The sequence below is a fragment of the Artibeus jamaicensis genome, unplaced genomic scaffold (assembly GCF_021234435.1).
Source record: "Artibeus jamaicensis isolate MK-2021 breed Jamaican fruit bat unplaced genomic scaffold, CSHL_Jam_final contig_76, whole genome shotgun sequence".
In the NCBI taxonomy this organism is placed as follows: Eukaryota; Metazoa; Chordata; class Mammalia; order Chiroptera; family Phyllostomidae; genus Artibeus; species Artibeus jamaicensis.
Window position 1 is genome coordinate 15,258,985 of NW_026521954.1, and position 22,004 is coordinate 15,280,988.

The 22,004-nt window shown below is 41.1% G+C and overlaps 1 protein-coding gene across 1 annotated transcript in view; it reads right to left on the reverse strand.

Annotated features, from left to right (window-relative positions):
* Positions 1–7,811: 7,811 nt before the first annotated feature.
* Positions 7,812–22,004, reverse strand: part of LOC119045894 (cytosolic beta-glucosidase) — a 101,198-nt gene continuing 87,005 nt past the window's right edge. The window contains exon 5 of the mRNA XM_037140735.2: positions 7,812–9,796. Coding sequence (XP_036996630.2) covers positions 9,594–9,796 — 203 coding nt within the window. The 3' untranslated portion in view covers positions 7,812–9,593. The remainder of the gene's footprint in view (positions 9,797–22,004) is intronic.

Below are 22,004 nucleotides of genomic sequence, written 5' to 3' on the forward strand. Positions count from 1 at the left end.
GCACACATCACACTTCTAATTACTTGTTCAGTGTCACTGTCTAATTACTCGGTCCCCACATGTTCTCTAGAAGACTTTTAGAGGCCCTAAGCTTTGACAAGATAATGGTATCTCCTCCGACACCATATGGATTTTGGAATTAAGAAAAAAGTCTAAACTTTCAAGTAAGTTTAAGTTGTCCAACAAGGTTCCCATAGTCCCCATCATGATGGCTTCAGAACTTTACTCCAAATATTCCAGACGAAGCCTAGTTTGTGAACGAGGGGAGGAAGGCGCCCTCTGCCCTTGCTGGTGCTCTAAGCATGTGATTGGTCCTCATGTTGGATACCCCAGCATTGTTTCCTCACATACTGCAAACTTCATGAAGACCAAAGCTATATCTGTCTGGGTCACGGTGCAGCCCCAGTGCCGGCATAATGCCTGACCCAATATAGGTTCTTTTTTAAAAAAAAATCATTGAATTTATTAGGGTGACATTGCTTAATAAAATTACATAGGTTTCGGGGGTACAATTCTCCAATACATCATGTGTATATTGTACTGTGTGTTCACCACCCCAAGCTGAGTCTTCTTCCATCACCATTTACCTTCCCCCACTTTACTCTCTTTACCACCCCCCGACCCCCTTCCCCTCTGGTAATCACCATACTGTTGTCTGTGTCTGTGAGTTTGACTGATGAAAGACTAAGAGAGTGAGACAGCTGGTGAGTAAGTGAATGAGTTGGTGATACAAGATGAAGAGAATGAGGTAGAAAAGATAAAGAGGCAAGGAGGAAAAGATGAGAGAAAGAAAAGAGGGGAGTAGAGAGAAGGAAGAGAGGGAGAAAGGGCAGAAGGGCAGGAGGAAATAAAACCGGTTGGTTACTATCTTAATTTTGCTCTAGGTTAGAAAGGAGATGTATTGGTACTCAACCCCCTATTCTATTGCCGCCATTCAAAGAATCATGTTTCATTATTGCTTAATTCTAAAATAAATGTTGTCATCATCCTTTTATAGAATTATGAATTGTGTCTTTATTTACATATAAAATGGTACCATTTTCCAAAGTGCAACAGCCCATTGCTCAGGTTGTCTTTGCCATGGGATTAGGGAAATGTAGCATCAGCTTTACATGTGCAGCTGCCATCCAATCAGCGAGGTGGGCCCACAGTGCGGGCAGCACCATGATGCATGAAGTTAGCTGTTCAACAGTCCCAGTCCTTGGGAATTTTGATTTCTATCACCCTGGAAAATAAATAGCACTTGTGCTGACAGCTTTTTTTCCCTCAATTCACCCCTCTCTAATGAATCTATTCTAAACCAAGATACACATTTAAATAAATTTTGCACACCTATCAAAACAGCCATATTAACAGTGCCTGTTGCTACAAAATCCCATGCAAATTATGGGGAACTCTTGCATGCAATACATTTAGCCAAAATGGGGCTTTTAGATGACATCAATCTTACAAGGCGTCGACATGCAGCAAGGATACACAGACCTTATTTTTTTGTTTTTTTTTTCTCAATGAGAACAAAAGTAGGCTTTGGCACAGCATATAAATTCATCAAATAAGCACCCATGAACCGAGTTACTGCACAGGCTAAAGTTGAGTAAAGAAGGCCCATATGCTGTGCAAAAAAAGCTTCTATATCTTTAGGTCCCCAGATCCTAATGTGACAACAATATTATTATCCAGTAGAGTCATAAAGCCTTTTATAGAGATATTTTCCCCTTAGCCCTGTTATTTTAATTTGTGCACAGATTTTAGCACAGGCCATTTCCCTCTGCAAGGGCTTTGCACTAATAGAATTATACTGTCTTAGCTCAAAATGGCCTTTGGTTCTTAGTCCACTGGGCTCAAAAGATTAGTTTCTGACAGTGGAGAACTCCCCACACCGCCTGGGAGCCCACCGTTATCTGCACTGAACACCCCAATCCTCTACATCCTTCAAGAGGCTGCACAGCTGGGCCCAGCATGAGAATGACAAGCATTAGGAAGCTCCAAGAGTTTATTTTCCTTTGGCTGGGCATCTTGGCTTCTGGATTCCTGTCAATGCCATCACAACGCACGCCTTTCAATAAAAGGAGATCCTAACAGGATTAAATGTAATTTAGAGTCAATAAGGAGAAGTTTGCCATCGGGCAGAATTATAATAGACAGTATGATCAGAAAATAGACAATCTGGAAGGTTTTCAGAGATGCATTCTACTGTAAAAATGAAACACGGGAAAGAGAAGAAATTTCATCCTTAGCCAGATTCTTCGACTAGATCCATCTTGCATGTGAACAAATTTTGCGGTCTATCAAAGTAATAGAAAGCCGTGTATTCTCATTTAGGGGGAGGAAAAAATAGGGAAGGACACTTATTGGAGAAAGGAAAACAGAGTGCCATTTCTCCATCCATCTTTTTCAGTTATGTGAAAGGTGACTAAAATGTTTTCAGTTCTGCATGATGCGGAATATGAATCCACAAAAGGCACATGAAGCCCACCACAGAATTGTATTTGTGGCAGGACGGTTTCTAAATCATCACTCAGCAGGCAGAAGCTTGGGAAGGCAGTCAGTTTTCTAGATGGCGGCCCCATTTCCTGGGCAGCGTAGGTCTGGGGAAGTCATGGAGAAACTGAGTATTGGGTTGGAATTCTGGCCAGGGAAGGATAAGCCTCCCCTACGAGAAGAGTGAGCCATTGTTTTGAAGCTGCAGGTGACTGCCCTTCATCAAATTCACCGAATCAACTACCTAGTGCTGGTGGAAGGAGCGCGGAAGCAAGATAGGCACGGAGCAAGAGTTGATTGCCTGAAATAATTCCTCTAATTTTAGAGTCTTTGCACTAATATTAACAGAAAAATAATAATAGTGAGCACTTAATGGACATTGAAACTACTACTTAGTGGACAGTGTTCTAAGTTGCCTTGCACATACCATCTCATTTAATTCTCGACAATGCTATGAATTTGCTGGTTTTATTTTACTTCTCACTTCACAGGTGAGGGAAGTAAAAATCAGGGATGTGTGTCAGTTGCTTGAGGTTGCACCTTTCACAAGTGACATGGATGACCTCCCCCTCCCCCTGGGCTTGACCACCACATCTGTTCATGGGGGAGGGGGTGGAAGTGCAGCACTTTTATCCGTGGAGTCATTTCATTTTGTCAATGTCATTGCTGGGAAGAGTAGTTACCTTATTAGAAGACAGGATTCGAGAACAACGTAGCCTGTTAAATACAGAAACAAGGATCACAATGTACAGGTGGACAACGGTTCATTTTAGGAAGGAAACTACACAATTGCTACTTTGTGAAATGTCTAGCTGGGAAGTGTGGAAAATTAGCTGATGCTTTGGAGACACAGAGGATCCTACACTGAAATATTGTGATACAGCTAAATCATATGCCAGGGTAGCCCAAGGACAACAAACTGGATTAAGCAAACACACACACACACACAGCAACAACAACATAAAAAGAAAACCACAACACAACAAAAAAAGAAATGAGGCACAGACAACAGTATGGCAATTACTTGAGGGTAAGAGGGGTGGGCGAAGGTGGAAGAGGGTAAGAGGGAGATAAATGGTGATGGAAGGGAGGAGACAATGGTGATGAGACTCAGGTGGTGAACACACAATATGCAGATGATGTAGCATAGAAATGTACACCTGAAACCTACATAATTTTATTAACCAATGTCACCCCAATGAATTCAATAAAAATTTTTTTAAAGAAAACACCTGGGAGCTCCAGGCCAGGCCTGTTCTACCACAACCTCATGAAGAAAGAATATAAAGTAGCATTTCGGTGTCTGCAAACAGGCCACAAGGGTTTTAATGTGGTCTCCACCACTCACTGGCCCAGTGGCTTAAACAAGTGATCTTCTGCTGCCTTAGTGCACTGGTCTGTACCTCATGGGGTTCTTGTAAGGATTCAGTGAGTCAATCTGTGTCTTAAGTTTCTATTGCAAATAAGAATTTGACTACCTAACATCCACTGCATCAATATTTGCATACACATTTACAAATTGCTTAGATATGCCAGATATCATGCTAGGTACTAGAACTATTACAATGAAGAAGACCTCCAATCGTTCACCATCTAGACGAGCACCAGGTGTGACAGAGGTATAATAAATTAGTGATTGCAGACTAGAAGTAGCAATTAATTTTTGAATATCTCAAAACAGTAATACGCACTTACAAAGTATTTGTTGCCATGACATGTTTAAAGTATCACCTGGATGAAGTCGTGTGTGTACTTGCCGATTTCTGTCAATTGCACCATTGTTCCCATACAAAGCCATTGCTGACTTAGCTATCTCCACTGTGACAACAGCCCAGGAATCACTGGCCTGCTCGTTTGATTTTTAAAATATATTCTAATAATTAAAATAAAAACAGAAGCTAAGTAAGGAAAACTTGGGAGCAAATTACAAAGTTTAAAAAAGCTATAATATCACAACCCAGAGAGAAAGAAAAAGGAAATATCAGGACATTAACAGTGGTTATTTTTTCCTATATTTTGTCTCTGTATGTACATAATATATGTCTCTATCTAATACATTCTTTGAATAGAGTATCAAGTCTTACCAAGTACATACTAAAAAACTTTGGGTAGGGGATAATTTTGGATTTACAAATGAGTTGCAAAGAAAAAAATGAAGCATTCATATATTCTTTACCCAGCTTCCCCTAAAACATCTTACATAACCATTGTATATGTATTTATCAAAGCTAAGAAATTAACATGGGTAAACACTATCAATTAAACTAAAGACCATTTGTAGCTCCCAGTTTTCTGCTAATGTCCTTTTTGTTCTTGTTGTTCTAGGACTCCACCCAATAGACAAGTGTTGCATTTAGGTTCCTATGTACCTTTCACGCATGAATTACACATGAACTCTTCATACATGCAGTTCTCACCTTAAATGGGCCCCTTACCACTATGTGTATTTATTCTATGAGAAATTTTCCATCTGGTTCCCACAGGTTGCCTTCTTTTCCATTTTTCAATAGGTTGCTTTTAGACCTGGACATGCTGCTCAGAAATCTTCCACTTTGCTCTAAGATAAAACCAAACATCTTTGAAGAACATCAGAGGATCTCCGTAGAGTAATCCAAACCTGCTCATTCTTTTCACTGTGGCAAAGTGGCCTGGGTGCTTCCGACACCTCCAGCAGGCCTTATGCTTTCCACTTTCATACTTTTACTTACATTATTTGTAGTATCGTCGTATTCGCTACATTATTTTTATATTTCATGTGTTTTCCTTGCCCATGAAGGCTTACTGATGCACCCCAGCAAGCAGAGACCTCTCCCTCCTGTCACTGCATGGAAAATTCCCCTGGCATTCATTGTCTACCATTTGGGGTCTCTGTCTTGGCTCTCCAGCCAGACCTGACCTTCTCTGGATGCGCACTATCTTGTCTGCGGAATGGCACCTGTACAATGTACTGCACAGTTTAGTTTAATAAACATGTCCTGTTGAGACTGCTGGGAAACTTCCATTCCAATGATTGTAACAGTAACAGCGCCTTCCCACTTCTGGTCCAATATCCTTGTATAAAGGAGCTTGGAAGACATTGCTCCCTAATGAGAAAAAGCTGAACCAACTGAAAATTAACAGCTCTTCTCAGATCAGAGAGTGGATGTCATGTGGAAAATGGCTGCCACAGACATTAGTGAGACGGTGAATTACAACCCACCAGAGTAGGCACCTCTGCAGGGACGGAGGTAGGGACCATCTGAACTGTAACTGATGAACTCCTGTTGGATCACCGTGGGCAAGTCTGAGAGTTAAAAAATAATGGCTCATGCTAGTCGAACCCTTGCCATGTTCCAGAAACTGTTCTAAGCATGTAACCATCCCTTTATTTAACTCTCACAACAGCCTTATGAGGAGCCCATTTTATACAGAGGAAAACTGGGGCACAGGGAAGTTCAGTGAGTTGCTTAAATGCGAGAGCCAAGATTTAATTCCAGGTGAATCGGCTCCAGAGCCTGCATTCATAATGATTACATTACATTTGCCTTATACTGGATACCAATAGCCACTCAGGCAAGGTCATATTTAGCCAGTCATGGGTCAGGTGACACTTGTGGACACCAAGAACACCTGAGACAACAGGCCCTGGCTACTCCTGCAAGCAGCACTCACGAACTCTCCTTGCCTTTGGGAATCACTCTTCCCTGTGACCCCAACCCAGAACTTTCCCACATGGTACTGGCTTCCCTATGGCCATAATTAAGACGGTTGATTCTCCTTCATGCTGCCATAATTCTAAAGGCCATCGTAAAGTGTCTCAACGTCAAAATGTCTTCTAATTTCATTCTTTAAGACTCATCATGCTTTGTGCTCAGTACTATCTCCCTCCCAGGACAACTGTAGCCTAAAATACTGTGCTCAGTGATGAATATGCGTTCTCTGGGTAAGGTGTATTGCTAGTAATTAAACAGTATTAATTCCATCAGCTTTGATTTATTCTGCTCTTTCAGTAATGAAGCTCAGTATTTTATTTTCTTTCTGCTCAGCACTGAGCCATAGAATTGGTGTTTAAGGATTATCATATAAATCTACTTTTTGGTCAGTCAGTGTTGAGGAATTTTTTCAATATATTACAAATGCATTCATTATTCCCTCGTTCATAAAAATAATTAAAAGCTACGGGCCAAACACGAACTCCCTGAGCACAAAAGCCTGACTAGAACTCTACGGCCAAATACCATGGTTGCCAACTTCTTAGTTTATGGGTTTCTTAATGAGAACTCATGCCTTCTCACTCACTAAAGGGCTTAGGTGGACACTTTCTGGGGGTGTTTGTGGGAATTATAATATGAAAGCCCTACATATCAAAATGACAATAGGCTATGGTTATCCCCTGCAAGTTTTTAGCAATTCAGAAATGATCGGCCCTAAAATAAAAACAATTATTTAAAAATTATTTGAAAATGATCCACAGATATTAATAACATGTTTTCATGTTCCCTTAAAGGGAAAAATAGCAAGGAAGGAAGGTAGAGAGGAAGAAATACAAGGAAATTCAATCCATCACTGTGATATCCAGGTTTCTCCTTAGATAAAACAGACATAAAACATGTGTTTTACAAGCCTCAGATGACCTTCAAGACATCTAAGTACACTATCTATGGATTTTTAAGTATAATTAACAACTCCTGTTTTTCCACTTAAAGAATCCAAGTTCTGTTTCCCTGACAGGCAAAAGCCAATCAATCTCGTTTTCAAATGCTAATATAAGCAATTAAAAATAACATTAATTAAAACAGTAGAGGGGCTGTTAGGTTTGGGGCTGGTGGATTTTGTTTTTTCCCTTCAGCTTAACCTCGTGGCAATCCTAATTTACAGGACTAATTAGGGAAGCACTGTTGGCCTGATCCACCTCTGGGATGAAGAGCTGGCTTGGAGAATCCAGCCCCAGGCTGCAGAAGGCCACCACGCCAGGAACAAGCTCAGGAGTCGCAACCATCATGTTTATTTCACCTGTTGGACACTATGTGACAGATCCTTTAATTTATAATGTGGAGATTAATTGTCTGGTTTGGGTGTCCAGAATACAGTGATCATTTGTATTGCTGTAAAACTAGTAAATATGCGCGGTAGGATAAGTAATATTCAAAGCAACATCCTAATTAAAAGGAAAACTCAGTTGTCTTGCAAGATAATATAAGAGGGCACATAAATTGTAAATAAGATACATGGTAAAAATGAAAAAGACAGGCTGGATAGGAGAGGAATGAAATAAGATTTGGAAATGTGCTTTTTAAATGAACACAAATTGTGAGATAATGTCTCATTGAACAATAAAAATAACAAACCAGCATAAAAGATGTAATAGAATTTCCTATGTAGACCATTTTAATCTTCATATAATTTTCCCCAGTGCATCCACGTTTATTGAACTACAATGACATTTCTTTCTCACTCTGTCCAAAGTTACTGAGACAGTGTTCTTTGCTGTAAATAATCCCCCGATTATGAACATGAAAACGATCCAGAAATTGACCACAGTTTTTTAAAAAATGACATAGCGTCTGTTCAGGGCCAAAAGTCTCATGAGCAGTTTCTTCAAGTACGCAGACTTAAAATACAGAAAACCACCTTACTCACCCATCTCCCCCTGCATAAGACAATTCCAGACCTTTGCTCCTTTCCCCCCTCTATTCAAAAGATGCAAAGCAGACTTCCAGAGTACGCGACAGAGCGCAGAGCTGATGCAAAGAGGTTCTGGGTCCTGTACACATGCCCTAACGTGACTTCAGGAACATGCACATCAGTCCTCAGTTTCTCAGTCTGAAAAAGGGGGTGATAATAATCATCTCTTACTTTGAAACCTGACATCCAAATGAATGTTTAGTAAATACTACTTAAACAAGGATGTGAGAGTCCAAATTCCAGATATGTGGATTTGCTGGAGGGGAGACATGAAGACCAGAAGGAGCCCTGCACCTATTACTGAAGATCAGAAACACTCGGGCTTCACTCAACCCCATAGTCATCCCAGGTGCTTCCACTACCGCTGGAACGAACGGCTCTGCCGTCTGCTTGTGCTCCCAGTCAAGCCATCCGTGCACGTCTTCACGGGTGTCATCAATGCCCGTTTGGATCTTAAATGTTTTAATATTTTATTTATTTATTTTTTAGAGAGAGGCAAAGGGATGAGAAAGAGTTGGAGAGAAACATCAATGTGTGGTTGCCTCTCCTATGTCACTTACTGGGTACCTGGCCTGCAACCCAGGCATGTGCCCTGACTGGGACTTGAACCGATGACCCCTTGCTTCACGGGCCCGTGCTTAATCCACTGAGCTACACCAGCCAGGGCTTAAATGTTTTTTAAATACTCAAAAGGCAAGACCACACCCTGCTATTTATGTTGCTTTTATTTTGTTGTCACTGTAGAGTAGGAATCCAGTTTCTGCTAAGTGTCAACATTCAAATATTATTTCTGGCATTCATAGTCTAATTTGTTTTTATTAATATGTTATTTGCCAAAGTTCATCAGGCAAGAGAAAGATATACTTCATAGTACATAAATAAAATATATGCCAAATTTGTCAACAGATCCATTTTATTAAATGTTATCAATTAATCCCTTTGGTGAACAGAATTCATAACTATATAATGTGACTGACTTTCTATTTTGATTTTGTACGTTAGATTAAATATTAGAAAAGTTATTAATCTGATAAAAAAATCATAGCTTGTGTAACCAGAAAAAAATAGGCTTGTAAAAATAAGAATTTTTATAGTAGTCTGTTGTTAGAGTTGCAAATCATAATAAATTTTGTATTACTTCTAAAATGATTTAAAGAATTTAAATAGAAGTTTCTAAGTCTATTTGATTTCTTAATATAAAAATCAAATCAATTTCAGCGGTTTTCTATTCCATTTTTTTTCAAAGCCCCATTGATCTAAATTCACATGGAGGAGAGGCCATCATTAAATACCTCCCCAGGCACTTCGTATTCAGACTTCACAGTGATGGACCAGCTGGGAGGACTTGTTGATTAGAAGGCAACTTGAGATGGGCAGAGGGATCAGCAAAGCAGATTCTTTCCGAACGCAGAGGCCTCTTCTCAAGCTGATATGCCCAGCAATTTGGTCTATGGATGTCCCTCTAAGCCATTGTTTCGAATGACCTTGGCATATTCCTTGGCTGATGTATAAGGGACTCTCTGTCTCTCTGGATCTTCAAAATCAATGTAGAAGAGACCAAACCGCAGGCTGTACCCATCGTTCCACTCAAAGTTATCCAGAAGGGACCATACACAGTACACTTTAAGATCCACTTTATCAAGCTGGATAGCTGAAATTAAAAAAAGACAGGGACAATGACCACGGCTGGGAAGCTTTGATGAAACACAGACAATATCCCTGACGACCAGTGTGGGGATCTCTCTTGAGCAGGAGGTCACCGTGGGTACAGAGAAAAGCCTCTTGATCCCCTTTTCTAATTTCCTGTTTTAGCCAAGCAGGGACTTCACTGAAGAAGTCAAATGACATATTATTGTAGTTATTTGGTTATTTATTCATTAAGACACATATTCATTCATTCATTTCCTTAATATACATCTTTTCAATATACTACTACTTTTCAAATACACAGAAACACACAGAGTTTCCTCCTACTGCCTAGCATTACATTCAGTAAAGGCGCTGCCCAGCATCGAAGTGTAACTTCCAGATAATTGAGAAAGCCCACTGGTAAATTCAAAGAGATGATAATAACATGACTGAGAGGCCCCAGCACTTACCTTGTATCTCCCTGAGCAGACAGAGACATGTCTTATAATTCTGGAAATAGAACCTCCACAATGAAAAGAGTCAGCCCACAGCGCTGGCTGCTCCTGTAGCCCAGACTGAGTGGGCATGAAAATGCTATGGCACCTCCTGTGCCCCACATCCAGACTCAGAGTGGTGCTCAAGTCCCTTGAAAAGAGCCAGAGCAATGGACTACCCCCCAAATATGCACATGCACAAATACTACATTCTTTGTAATTCTCTAGTTCATTTGTAGATGCCCCAAAGCCCACCTACAGATTCCATATATGACACAAAAATGTAGAGAACTCTCTAAGTTTTACATTCAGTGCATCACTTTGGTCACAGAACTGAGCTCATTTTGATTAGTATTTTAAGTTCAGCAAAACTTGGGGGTTGAACAGATCTTTGCATTGAGTATTTTTTTAAATAAAAATAATAAGCCATATCTATTGAGTGCATGCATAACCATATGCATGCACACACATTTCTCATTTCAAAAACTAAATTTAAAAGGAGTGTTTGTTTTATAATATCACATATTCTAAAATAAGTTGGGTGAAAACACACAACCACATAAGAAGTCAAATTTTAATTGTGCCAGGAATTGCTTTTCCACCAAAGTGACTCTTCCAGCTTCAGCAAAGGAAGGCCCACCGTCTAATTTTTTCTTACTGTAAACCTATGTTTTTCAGGTCTCTCGTAAGCAATATGTCCATAAACAACTACATGTGCGTTGGTCTCCAAATCTTCATAGACAAAAGGTTCCTGACGGGCTAATTGATGCATAACCCCTCTACCTTTGTTCAGGGAGGTGTGAAAAGTGCTTACCTTAGAAAGGGCTGTATGAATGGCCTCCAGGCAGAAATCAAGCCAAGCTGTATTGGCTCTTTCAAAATAAACTATTGTTGGAAAATTAACTATGTAACATGCAAGCATATCAAATTTTGCAGGGATTAAAACATTTACTACATATTCCATCTTCTTCTACTTGTCCCCATTGCTATGCGGGTCTCCACCCCTCTCTGTCAACCACAATTTGCAAAACACCAGTTTTAAAAAATAGTATTTTAAAAACTCTAACAAGTTCTGGATGGTATATGTTTAAAAATTCAAACAAGCAAAGGCAAATATCAGGCCAGAAAACAGCTACCTCCTTTGACTGCGCTGTATTTCAATCTGGGGACATGGAAGGATCTGTATATTTCCTTTCTCTTTTGCAGAACCACTGCCCAGCAAGCACACCTGCCAGGTATAAAGCCAGACAGTTTCCGAAAACATGCACAGTCACGTACAAAAGGATTGATTCACGTGCTTAACCGGGGGATAAAAATGATACCCTGCCTGCTTGGAAGGAGACAAAAAGGAAATCTCAACAATTTCATTGTTAACTGCCTGGAGTTCTGCAGCGGGTACTGAACTGCCCAGAGTTCCACAGCGGGTACTAAACTGCCCGAGTGACACTGGTGGATGTCTCTGCGTTTGCAGTGCAGGAGCAATTCAAGGAGGGAATTACTGAGTTGGGGCTGAGGAGTCAGCCTGCTGGATGCCTTCGCACCGTGCCCTCACTGGGAAAAATGACAGAACCGTGCTGGAACCGGCACGCCTCTCCTCCTCCAATCTCAAGAACAGAAAGAGACCATCATCACATTTCTTGTCACTGTGATTTATGAGGTTCTAATGCTTAGTAGGGAAAAGCGGCTTCTGTGGTTCACTTTCTTCCTTTAACCAGAGTTGGAGGCGAAGTAAACACAGATGTACAGGAACTGTAGATGGATACAAAACCCACTGGGGTGAAACCCACTGTGGTGAAAATTCCTCTCATCACGTCAGAGGCGGTGTGGACTAAAAGGCCAGGGGAAGGGTCTCACAGCACGTTGAATATAAAGACGCAAAGATAAAAGTATCTAAGCCTTGCTCACGTGCTACAGCCATGGTCAGGCAGTTTTAATAAAAAGAATGCTATGTCAGTGTTGTATTATACATATAAATTCATACATGCATATGTATGTATGTGCACATATAAATACTGCCCAGTGTTAGCCAAGTTGAAAAGGTGGTAGGCACAGTCCTCCACGAGAGTGGCCCAATTTTTAACACAAATTGTAGTTCAGAGGGTTCCCAAAACTACCCTCAGTTTCAATAACATGCTAGAAGGACTCATAGAAGTCACAGACACTGTTATTCACACAGTTATAGATTATTACGGGGAAGATACAGATGAACATCAGCCAAGGAAAGAGGCATCCAGGGCAGAGTCTGAGGGGCTCTGAACACTCAGCGCCCACTGTCTGCTCTCCTAGGCACAACTGTGAACCTATCCGAGAAACCACTAATCCACAGGCCCATGCACTGTGACAAGAACCGGTGGGGAGTTTCAGGGCCGTGAAAAAGGCAGGAGACCTCACAAAAGAGAAATGAGAGAGAGAAAGGCCCAGGAAGAAATGAGAAAAAGAAAATAGCCTCCATATGTGGGGATTCAGGTACTGTCAGGCTGCATTATGAGACAACCCATCTAATGAAAACAAGTAAACGTGGTGTATAAAATTTTAAAAGCAAATCTTTGAAACAATGGAAAGCTGACAATTTCATAGGGAATTACCATGCCAAGGGGGAAAGTGACATTGAGATTGGCAGACCTGGCAGCTACTTTTGCCTGATGGGATTTTCTAATCTTGGGAAATCAGAACCTCTTTCTCATTTCTGGAGTGAGGATAGGTGTCAAAGCACAGAGCCAGACCACGTCAAAAAACTAGTATGAGACCTCACACAGAGAAAACTAAGATCTCCAAAGACTAAACTATGAGGAGAAGGGCAAGCCACAAGCAAAATCAGTCATTGGAAAGTCACGGGTCACCTTGGTGATACAGAAACCAATAAATCCAGAGTTTAGGTTGAGGTGATCCCAGACTTGCAGTACCCCAAGTGCCCAAAAGATGTATGTTTAAATTATTTATGATGAAGAAACATGCATATATTCTAGACTTCCAATTGTCACACAAATATTTTGAGTGTAATTGTCAGCATGTAGAGAAATATAACCAGAGAGACATGGAAAATGATGACATTTAAAAAATCACAAGAATGAACAGACAAGAGGAACAAACCCACGAGTATTTCAGTTAGAATTGCCACACTATGAAACAACCATGTTCCCTATGTTTGAATCATAGAGACTAACCTGAAGCATCTTGGAGGTGTGGATACCGTAAAAAAGTATGCGTCAGATTTGGAAGAGGACCATCTATCTACATGCGGCGGTTGAGTCCCAGGGGCTGCAGCCCTACAGATGGAAGGGATCTCTCATGTCTCCCGTGTTGTAAGGATGAAATGGGAGACCATGGACCCAGGTGCAGTGCCCAGCCCATGATGGGCTTCTGTTGCTGCCCTCTCTGGCCACCCCGTAGGAGAATGCAGAATCCACAGGGAAAATATACTTTGTTGTGTCCTCCCCCACAACCAACACATTTAGGTAAAGTAGAAGTGGGATTTACATGAAAATCCTGGCCTGTGCAAAAGGGACCACATTCAGACTGAGAAAGTGAATTTAAGGGTGAAGTGGCAGGCATAAACAGACCGTGTAAATCTGAAAACAGGGCTCTTCACATCAGCCGACAGACTCCTTTCTTTCCCCCAGAGTGACACACCCAAGTTATGGCCTGGCTTTTTGCCTGAGTTCTGAGGTGCAGTCCTGAGGCCCCCTCAAGCACTGAGTTCCATGTGTTCAGACCCTCAAGCCTGTGTGATGTTAGCTGGGCAGGTGCATTTTGGAAATCAGTTCTTGAGCAGAAAACCCTGTCCCAGATGGAAGAAACTAGTAGAACGAGTGTGAGCCAAATTCATAGGTAGTGTGTGTCTGAGTTGTGGTCATAACAAGTCCAAAAGACAGGATTCCAAACAACCTCAGATTCGAAGTCATTGAAATACAAAGGAAATATCTGAGACAAAGACACAGGAATTTACGAGAAGTCTTATGGAGTGACTACAAAGGGTCATGGAGAACCTTCTATAGGCATTAATAATGTATTGTTAATACGTGGTATATATTATTATTAATAATGTAAGAATCAGGATAATGTAAAGAATCAGGATAATGTAAGAATCAGGATAATGTAAAGACGTAGAGTCAAAGCAAATGTCAAAAACATCTCAAAGTGTAGACTCTGACCACCTAAACTGGTCGCAGTTACCTGGGATATAGCCTAAAATGTTCATTGGCACCACTGTACTAAAATCTGAATCTTCTGGGGTTATATTATGGGCTAAATTCATATGTTGAAGCACCAGCCTCCTGTACCTCAGTGTATGAACCTTGTTGGAACAGAAAGTGTGTAAAGAGGGGCAGTTTGATTTCTAATGAGAGAGAGAGAGAGAGACACCACGGGTGTATTTTCACAGAGGAAAGACCAGACCTAGCCAGAAGGTGGTTATCCGAATGCCAAAAAGAGAGACCTGAGAGGAAATCAAACCTGCCGAAATCTTCGTCTTGGACTGCCGGTTTTCAGAACGGTAAGAAAATTAATTTCTGCTGTTTAAGCCACCTACTCTGTGCCATTTTGGTACAGCAGCCCTAGCAAACTAATATATATGGAGACCTAGGAATTCCTATGTACAATAAACTGCCTAAGTGATTGTTATACTTAATCAATTCTGAGACTCATAACTCTAGAATAAACTCTGATAGGCCACTAGATTTTCTGAACACCAGTTCCAAACCCAGAGGCTCACCTATCCAGTCTTATAAATATTGGAGAAAGGCCCTCAGCCCCTCTCCCTAAGATGGGTAGGCAGAGGAGCTCTGGGGAAAGAGTCACAGCTATGTGCAAGCCAGGCCACACCACCTTCCAAAAATGGATGGATACTAAGAGGCCAAGGTGAAGACATGAAATGCTCAGGAAGAGGGGCAGAGAACAAAACACCTTTTCATCCTGCTTCTTAGCCAAAGCCTAGCCTTCTTCCAGGCATCGTGAGAAATCCTCTTACTTTATCATGTGCAATGCACTGGTTGATCCACCACCCAAAAGATCTGTTCATTCCAAGCCTGGGCATGTACCCTTACTTGAAAAAAGGGCCTTTGCAAATCTAATTAAGTCAAGTATTTTGAAGTGAGATCATTCTTGTTAATAGTGAATCCTAAACCCAATGATAAATGTCCTTATAAAAGAAGAGAAGGGAAGCAGGCAATGTGAAGGCAGAGGCAGAGATTGGAGGGATGTGTTTATAAGCCAAGGCAGCCACCAGAAGTCAGCAGAGAGTCAAGGAACAGATTTCCCCTCAGTTTCCAGAAGGACCAATCCCACAGATGCTTGAATTTCAGACTTCTGGCTTCCAGAACTGGGAGAGAATACATTTCTGTTGTTTTAAACCCCCAAGTTCGTAGTAAGCTGTTAAGGCCGCTATAGGAAACAAATGCACCAGCAGTTGCCAACTAGCCTATGAATCCCAAACCATCCACCTGATTTTGCTGAGGTCTTAGGGGAATCTCCCTTGAGGCTTGTCAAAGCCAGAGAGAGGCCTTCCCAGGACACGGTTTGAAGCAGGACTCCAGATAATCGCCCCACAGTGAGTTTCAAAATATGTTCCTCTAAGTTTGGCTAAAACACACAAGGGCACCACCGAGGGAGGACAGCCTGCACTGAACGCCGCTTCCTCCAGGGAGCTGGCGCACGGGCTGTTCCCCCTTCCTTTGGAGAAGAAGGAAATAAAGCAACACCACCAGGAAGATCTAAACACAGAAAATGCACAATCAGCATCCCACCCCAACTCCAGGCGGGCATCAGTGGCTGGACAGCATCTGTGAAAATGCCTTAATAATCCCAAAGTAGGGGACTCACCTGCACTGGGAGCTCTTAGTAGCGAGAACTGTGACTGTCCGAAAGGAGTGTCTCTGAGAACCAAAGGCTAATCTTTAAATATTTTATGGGATAATGCCAATTAACCAGAAACAAGCAGTACAGATTCCTTAATTATCTGTATTGTCCCCTATTACTTACATTAGGCTTTGGAGGAAAGAACCTGCAAATAGCAAGCAGTTGAAAGGGATCATGTAAAAACATCTGAATAACAAAGTTAATCTGAGGCTAGATAACATATTCAGTGTCATATTATATTTCCCACCAATATTACTTTTACAACTGTTTCTGCTGCAGGGGAGAAGTTCTTATGGAAACCAAAGTTCTCAGCAAAGGAAGCTTTCTTCCATCAGGAAAGCTTCCTCCTTTCCCCCTTCCTTCCTTCCTTCCTCCATTTTTCCTCTGAGACTTACTTTCCCCTTCTGTAAAATGAAGGTCTTAGTATCTCCTCCCTAGGATTGTGGTGGGCATTAAATAAATTAATGCGTACAAACTCAATGAGTAATGCGCAGTTTATAGTGAGCACTCGATATGCACCCCTTGCTGCTACTGCTGTTGGGATTTCTCTCAAGCTTGGGAGGTCAATGAATGAACCCTGTTTTATCTCCTCCTTCCATCTGGCTTCCAACAGCTTTCAGAGGGTGTAGAGTCAGCATAAAATGCTCAGTGCTGAGAACCAGAGAAATCAGGGCATCAGGGGAAAGTGTAGCATCTGGGGCAGGGCTTGTGCTCTGTGGGAATGGGTCAGTTGTGGGTCATGACAAATACATCATCCAGGAAAAGGAACGCAGGGTGGGGCTTCCAGGAACTCGGGTGCTGCCGAAGCTCCTCTGCTTAGAGTGGTCACCAGTGGGGAAGGTGTCTCTCAGGGTTTCCAGGATCCTACAGAACAACCACCCTATGTTTATCAAATAAACATATATTGTGCTAGGAACTGGGAATGTAATGGTAGGAAAATTAAAGAGCTCCTGCTTTTATAGAGCTTAACAGCCAATGCGAACGATATATCTTCATCAAATTACTATCCTGTGAGCCTTTAATGACAAATTGTACATGGTTTAATGACAGAAAAGAATTGGGGACTGGGAGAAAAAACATATTTACTAACATTTATTGAGTGAGCACTTAGGTACCACTTGAAGGGTTTCATGTATGCATTCACCCATTTGATCTTGACAGCAAAGCTATGAATTAGATAAATTGTATCATTTTACAGAAAAGGGAATTGATGCACAGAGAGAGAGGTAAGGTAACCTTAACAAAATTTATCTATCAAGTACATAGGAGAATCAAGACATTGGAACCCAGGTAGGTTAACAGCAGAGGCTGCAGGACAAGCCATGACACTCCTGAGTCCTGACAGCATGCTCTCGTGGAAGGTGTATCTTAACCAGCAACGGTGGGAGAGGGGTGACTGGGGCAGTTCTCTGGATGAACTAGAGCTGAGAGCTCAAGAACTAGTTGAAATTCTCTACACCTACTAGGCAGAGTTCTTTCTTAGCAGGAAGTAACAGAAGCTGACCTTGGCTAATGAAGCATAGAAGGGGTCAAGGTGAAAAACAGGATCAAACAAAACTTTCAGGAACCATGCCCAAAAGCACACCACAGAACTGGTGAGTGGAAAAAACTGCCTTACCTGCTAATAACCTAATGAGCACTAGGTCCTATATGGCTCACAGTGCTGCCAACACCCACCTTTCCTACAACCACAACAGCCACCAGCATCTCGGCTAGTTCTGCACAGAAACTAGACATGGCAACCAGTGTCATTCTCAAGAGCTGGGTGCTCTGCTGCCATACACAACAGCACAATAGGTTCGGCCTTTCTCAAGCTGATCACTTTCAAATTACATTCTCACATGAAAAGTCTGATTGAGAGAGACTGGCTCACATGTCTGTATTCTTGCTCCAAGGAAACTTGGAGAATGTCATCCTTGCCTAGACAAAACTCCTAAATGTGGACATTCCTCAAAGGTAGCAAGTAGAGTCGACAAGGGCTAGACAGCTGGCAAATATGACAGATTTTTTTTTCACTAGCTGAAGAAGGGCAAGAGGATTCCAAGAAAAAGAACGGCATGTGTGAAAGATCAGGCATGGGAAAGTTCACAGCACATGTAAGGAGCTTAAAGAAGATAGTTTAATGGATCATGAGGAGTTATCAGGAATTTCTAGAAACAGAGGGTAGAATGGTGGTTACCGAGTCCTGGGGGTGGGGGGATGTTGCTCAAAGGGTGCAAACTTTCAGCTTTAGGATGGATAAGTTTGGGGGAATCTATGTACAGTATGGTGATTAAAGTTAACAATTCTGTATTAGGAACTCGAGAATTGCTGAGACTAGATCTTAAATGTTCTCACCACAAGAAATAAATGGTAATTATGTCAAGGGATAGAGGGTGTTAGCTAATGCTATGGTGGGAATAATTTCTCAATAAGTAAGTGTAGCAAATCAACACAATGTACACCTTAAACTTACATATTTTTTTATTTTTATGTTTTACGGTTGTTCTAGTTATTTCTCCCTTTGCCCCTCCCACCCACCTGCCCCCACTTGCTTGAAACAGTGTGAAGGGATTAGTCAAAGAATATATATGAAGGGCCCATGGACATGGACAATGGCGCAGGGATTGACTGTGCAATTTACACAATGTTATATGTCAATTATAATACAAAAAAATCCAGAGGTAAGAAACAGATTATCAGGAGAAGGCCACAAGCAGGGGCTCAGACTATATCCTTCTATGAATCTTAAGGATTTTGATCTTTATCTTACCAGCATTGAAATGTCATTGAAGGAGTTTTAGCAAGAGAGTGACTTTAGCTAATTTGCATTTTTAGGAGACTACTGTGACCTCTGTGGAGAACAGAACTGAGTGTAGCAAGAATGGAATCTGGGAAAGTACTTAGGAGTGATTGCAGTAAGCACCAGGGAGAGGATAGGTGTTCATCTGGGCTGGTATAAGTGCAGATAGAGAGAACCACATAGATTCCACAGATACTCAGATGAAATCAACGGGATCGAACATTTCACTGCTGATCAGTGCGAAAGAGATATGGTAGCAAATTTAGCACAATGTAATAGATTATGTGGAAGTCTCTGAGGTAGAAAACAACATAGACAAGTTTGGGGGAAGGCATGGAAGATAATAAATCAAGCTTTGTCTACGATGACTTTTAGGTACCATTTTTGATCTCCAAAATGAAGAGGTGGACAGATAGTTGAATAAGTAAAGAGTGCAAACTAGAGAATGAGATGGAAATGTAAATTTTGGAGTTATCATGCAGAGATGGTAGTTGAAGTCATAGCTGTCGAACAGAATTCATAGAATAAGAAAACAAGACTTTTCAACAACATGGATGGAACTGGAAAGCATTATGCTGAGTGAAATAGGCCAGGCATTGAAGGACAAATACCATATGATCTCACCTTTGACAGGAAGCTAAACAATAAAACAAACAAGCAGACAGAATAAAAACAAAGACACTGAAATAGAGAACAAGGGGGCAGCGGCCAGAGGGGAGAGGGAAGGGAACTTAAGGGGAAAAAGGGGGAGGGATTTTGAGGAACAAGTATGAAAGACACAGGGATGAGGACTGGGGGGGGGGGGAATGGGAGGGAGGAGACAGGGTGGGGGGAGGCTGGGATGGGAGAAATAGACAAAAATGTACTTGAAAAATAACTAAATAAAAATTAAAAAAAAAAGAAAACAAGACTTTTGAGTCAGTCTTATGGTATTCCATCATTTGAAGATAAGTAAATAAGCTGAAAAGAGATCTTGAGAAGGAGGGCCAGAAATGTCCTATGTCCTTGACCTGATACAATCACAGGTGACACTTTTTGTAGATATAATCTGACCAAAGTGACACATTACAAGGGGAGAATTTTGAAATGAATCCTGCGGCTGCCTGACTCCAAAGCTCACAATCCTTATATCAAAATAACCTGGCAAGATTGCAAATCTATGACTGAGGGTAAGACCCAAGGGTCGAAGCCATCATGGAAATCACATAGCAAGACCACATGGAGGGCATGAAGTGGGTGGAGGTGAAGGAAGCACCAGTAACGTCAATCCCCTAAGGGCAAAATCTGGGCATTGAAGTGTAGGGGAAACTCTCAAGGTTCCTCCCAACTTCTCTAATCTTCTTACATCTCCCTAGGAAAAATTCAGGATCAAAACCAGAAACTTGCCCCCTGAGAGAAAGAGTAGTATTCCATTTAGAGGACAGTAATTCCATCAAGTTTTTGTGGGGTGATAGTTTTAAGGGGAATCAGATTATTCAGTTATAGCACAAAGGGGTTGGGGTCTCTCTTTCATGCTGTCAAGTCAGTGGTGAGATGGCACAGTCTCTCCCCCTTGGAGCCAATGCTCACACTTTGTTTAAAGTTTCTCTTTCCCTTATTTGTCAGAGGCCCAAAGCCTCTTGATTTGGTTAGGCCTGGGGCAGAGGCAGGCTTAGTGGGCTGCTGTCTGTTGTTCTGGCTCCATTTGCTGGGATTCAGTCTAATGGTGTGACTTTTCATTTTATTAGAAAGATAAGTTCAGAACTCCTAAGATGAATTTAGGGGAAACTGTGGATTTTTCAGGCTGTTTTCATTCTAGCTTGTTTCTAATCTAGGCAAATAAATTAATTAATTAAAATTAAAATGCCATGTGGTTTAGACTAGCTCACTAGACTTCTAGAGACAATTTGAGGACCAAAGACCCAACCATATTCAAGGGTTACTTTACTTCTTTTGTCTTTTAGTATCTATACCTCCACTGGAGGGGGGGGCGCTGTAGATATGACTCAGCTATGGAAAAATTTGGGTCATTGAGTTTTCTAGCCAAATACTCTATGATTACTCAAAAAGTTGCATCTTCAGTTCTGGCATTTCTCTAACCTAGAAAAATCTACAAGTAACTGATTAGATGACTGCTTCTTTTGGGGGTATAAATGACATTTAAAATTTAACATGCATATTTATACACTAACATTTAATTCAGCATTATTCACAATAGCCAAAAGATAGCCATGACCCACACGTCTCTCATTGGGTGAATGGAAAAACAAAATGTGGTGTATAGCTACAATGGGATACTTATTGTGCAGTGTTAAAGAAGAACAACATTTTGATAATTTTAAAACATGAGTGAACCTTGAAGACACTATGCTAAGCTAAATAAGCCAAACACATAAAACACATATTGTATGGTCCCACTTACTTGCATTACCTAGAATGTCAAATTCACAAAAACAGAAAGTAGAATAATAGTTCTCAGGGATAGAGGGGGATTTAAATGAGTACCAAGATTCAGTCTAGGACAGATGAAAAAGTTCTGGACGTGGATAGAGGTTATGGACGTACCACAAAAGGAGTGTACTTACTGCCACTGGCTTGTACACCTGACAATGGTTAAAACGGTAGAGTTCACTTAAATATCTTAAAACATATTTATTTATTTATTTATTTATTTATTTATTTATAGATTTTATTTCTTTATCTTTAGAAGGGAAGGGAAGGAGAGAAGGAGAGGAATATCAATGTATGGTTGCCTCTTGTGAGTCCCCTGCTGGGAACTGGCCTGCAAGCCGGGCATGTGCCCTGACTGGGAATAGAAGCGTGATCCTTTGGTTTGCAGGGCCGTGCTCAATCCACTAAGCTACACCAGCCAGGGCCCTTAAAAGGTATTTTAATTTTGAAATTTTACAAATTAAATTTAACACTTAAAATTTTAATTATAAATTTTTAAGTAAGTAAATAAAATTTGTGTATAAAACAGAACTCTTGATTTTCAACCCATTCCTCAAACCTGCCCCTGCTCTAGCTTTCCTAGTCCCAATAAATGGCACCACCCAACCAGTTCTTCAGAACAAGTACCTACAAGTAAGTCACGCATGATTTTCCCTTTTCCTTATCCTATT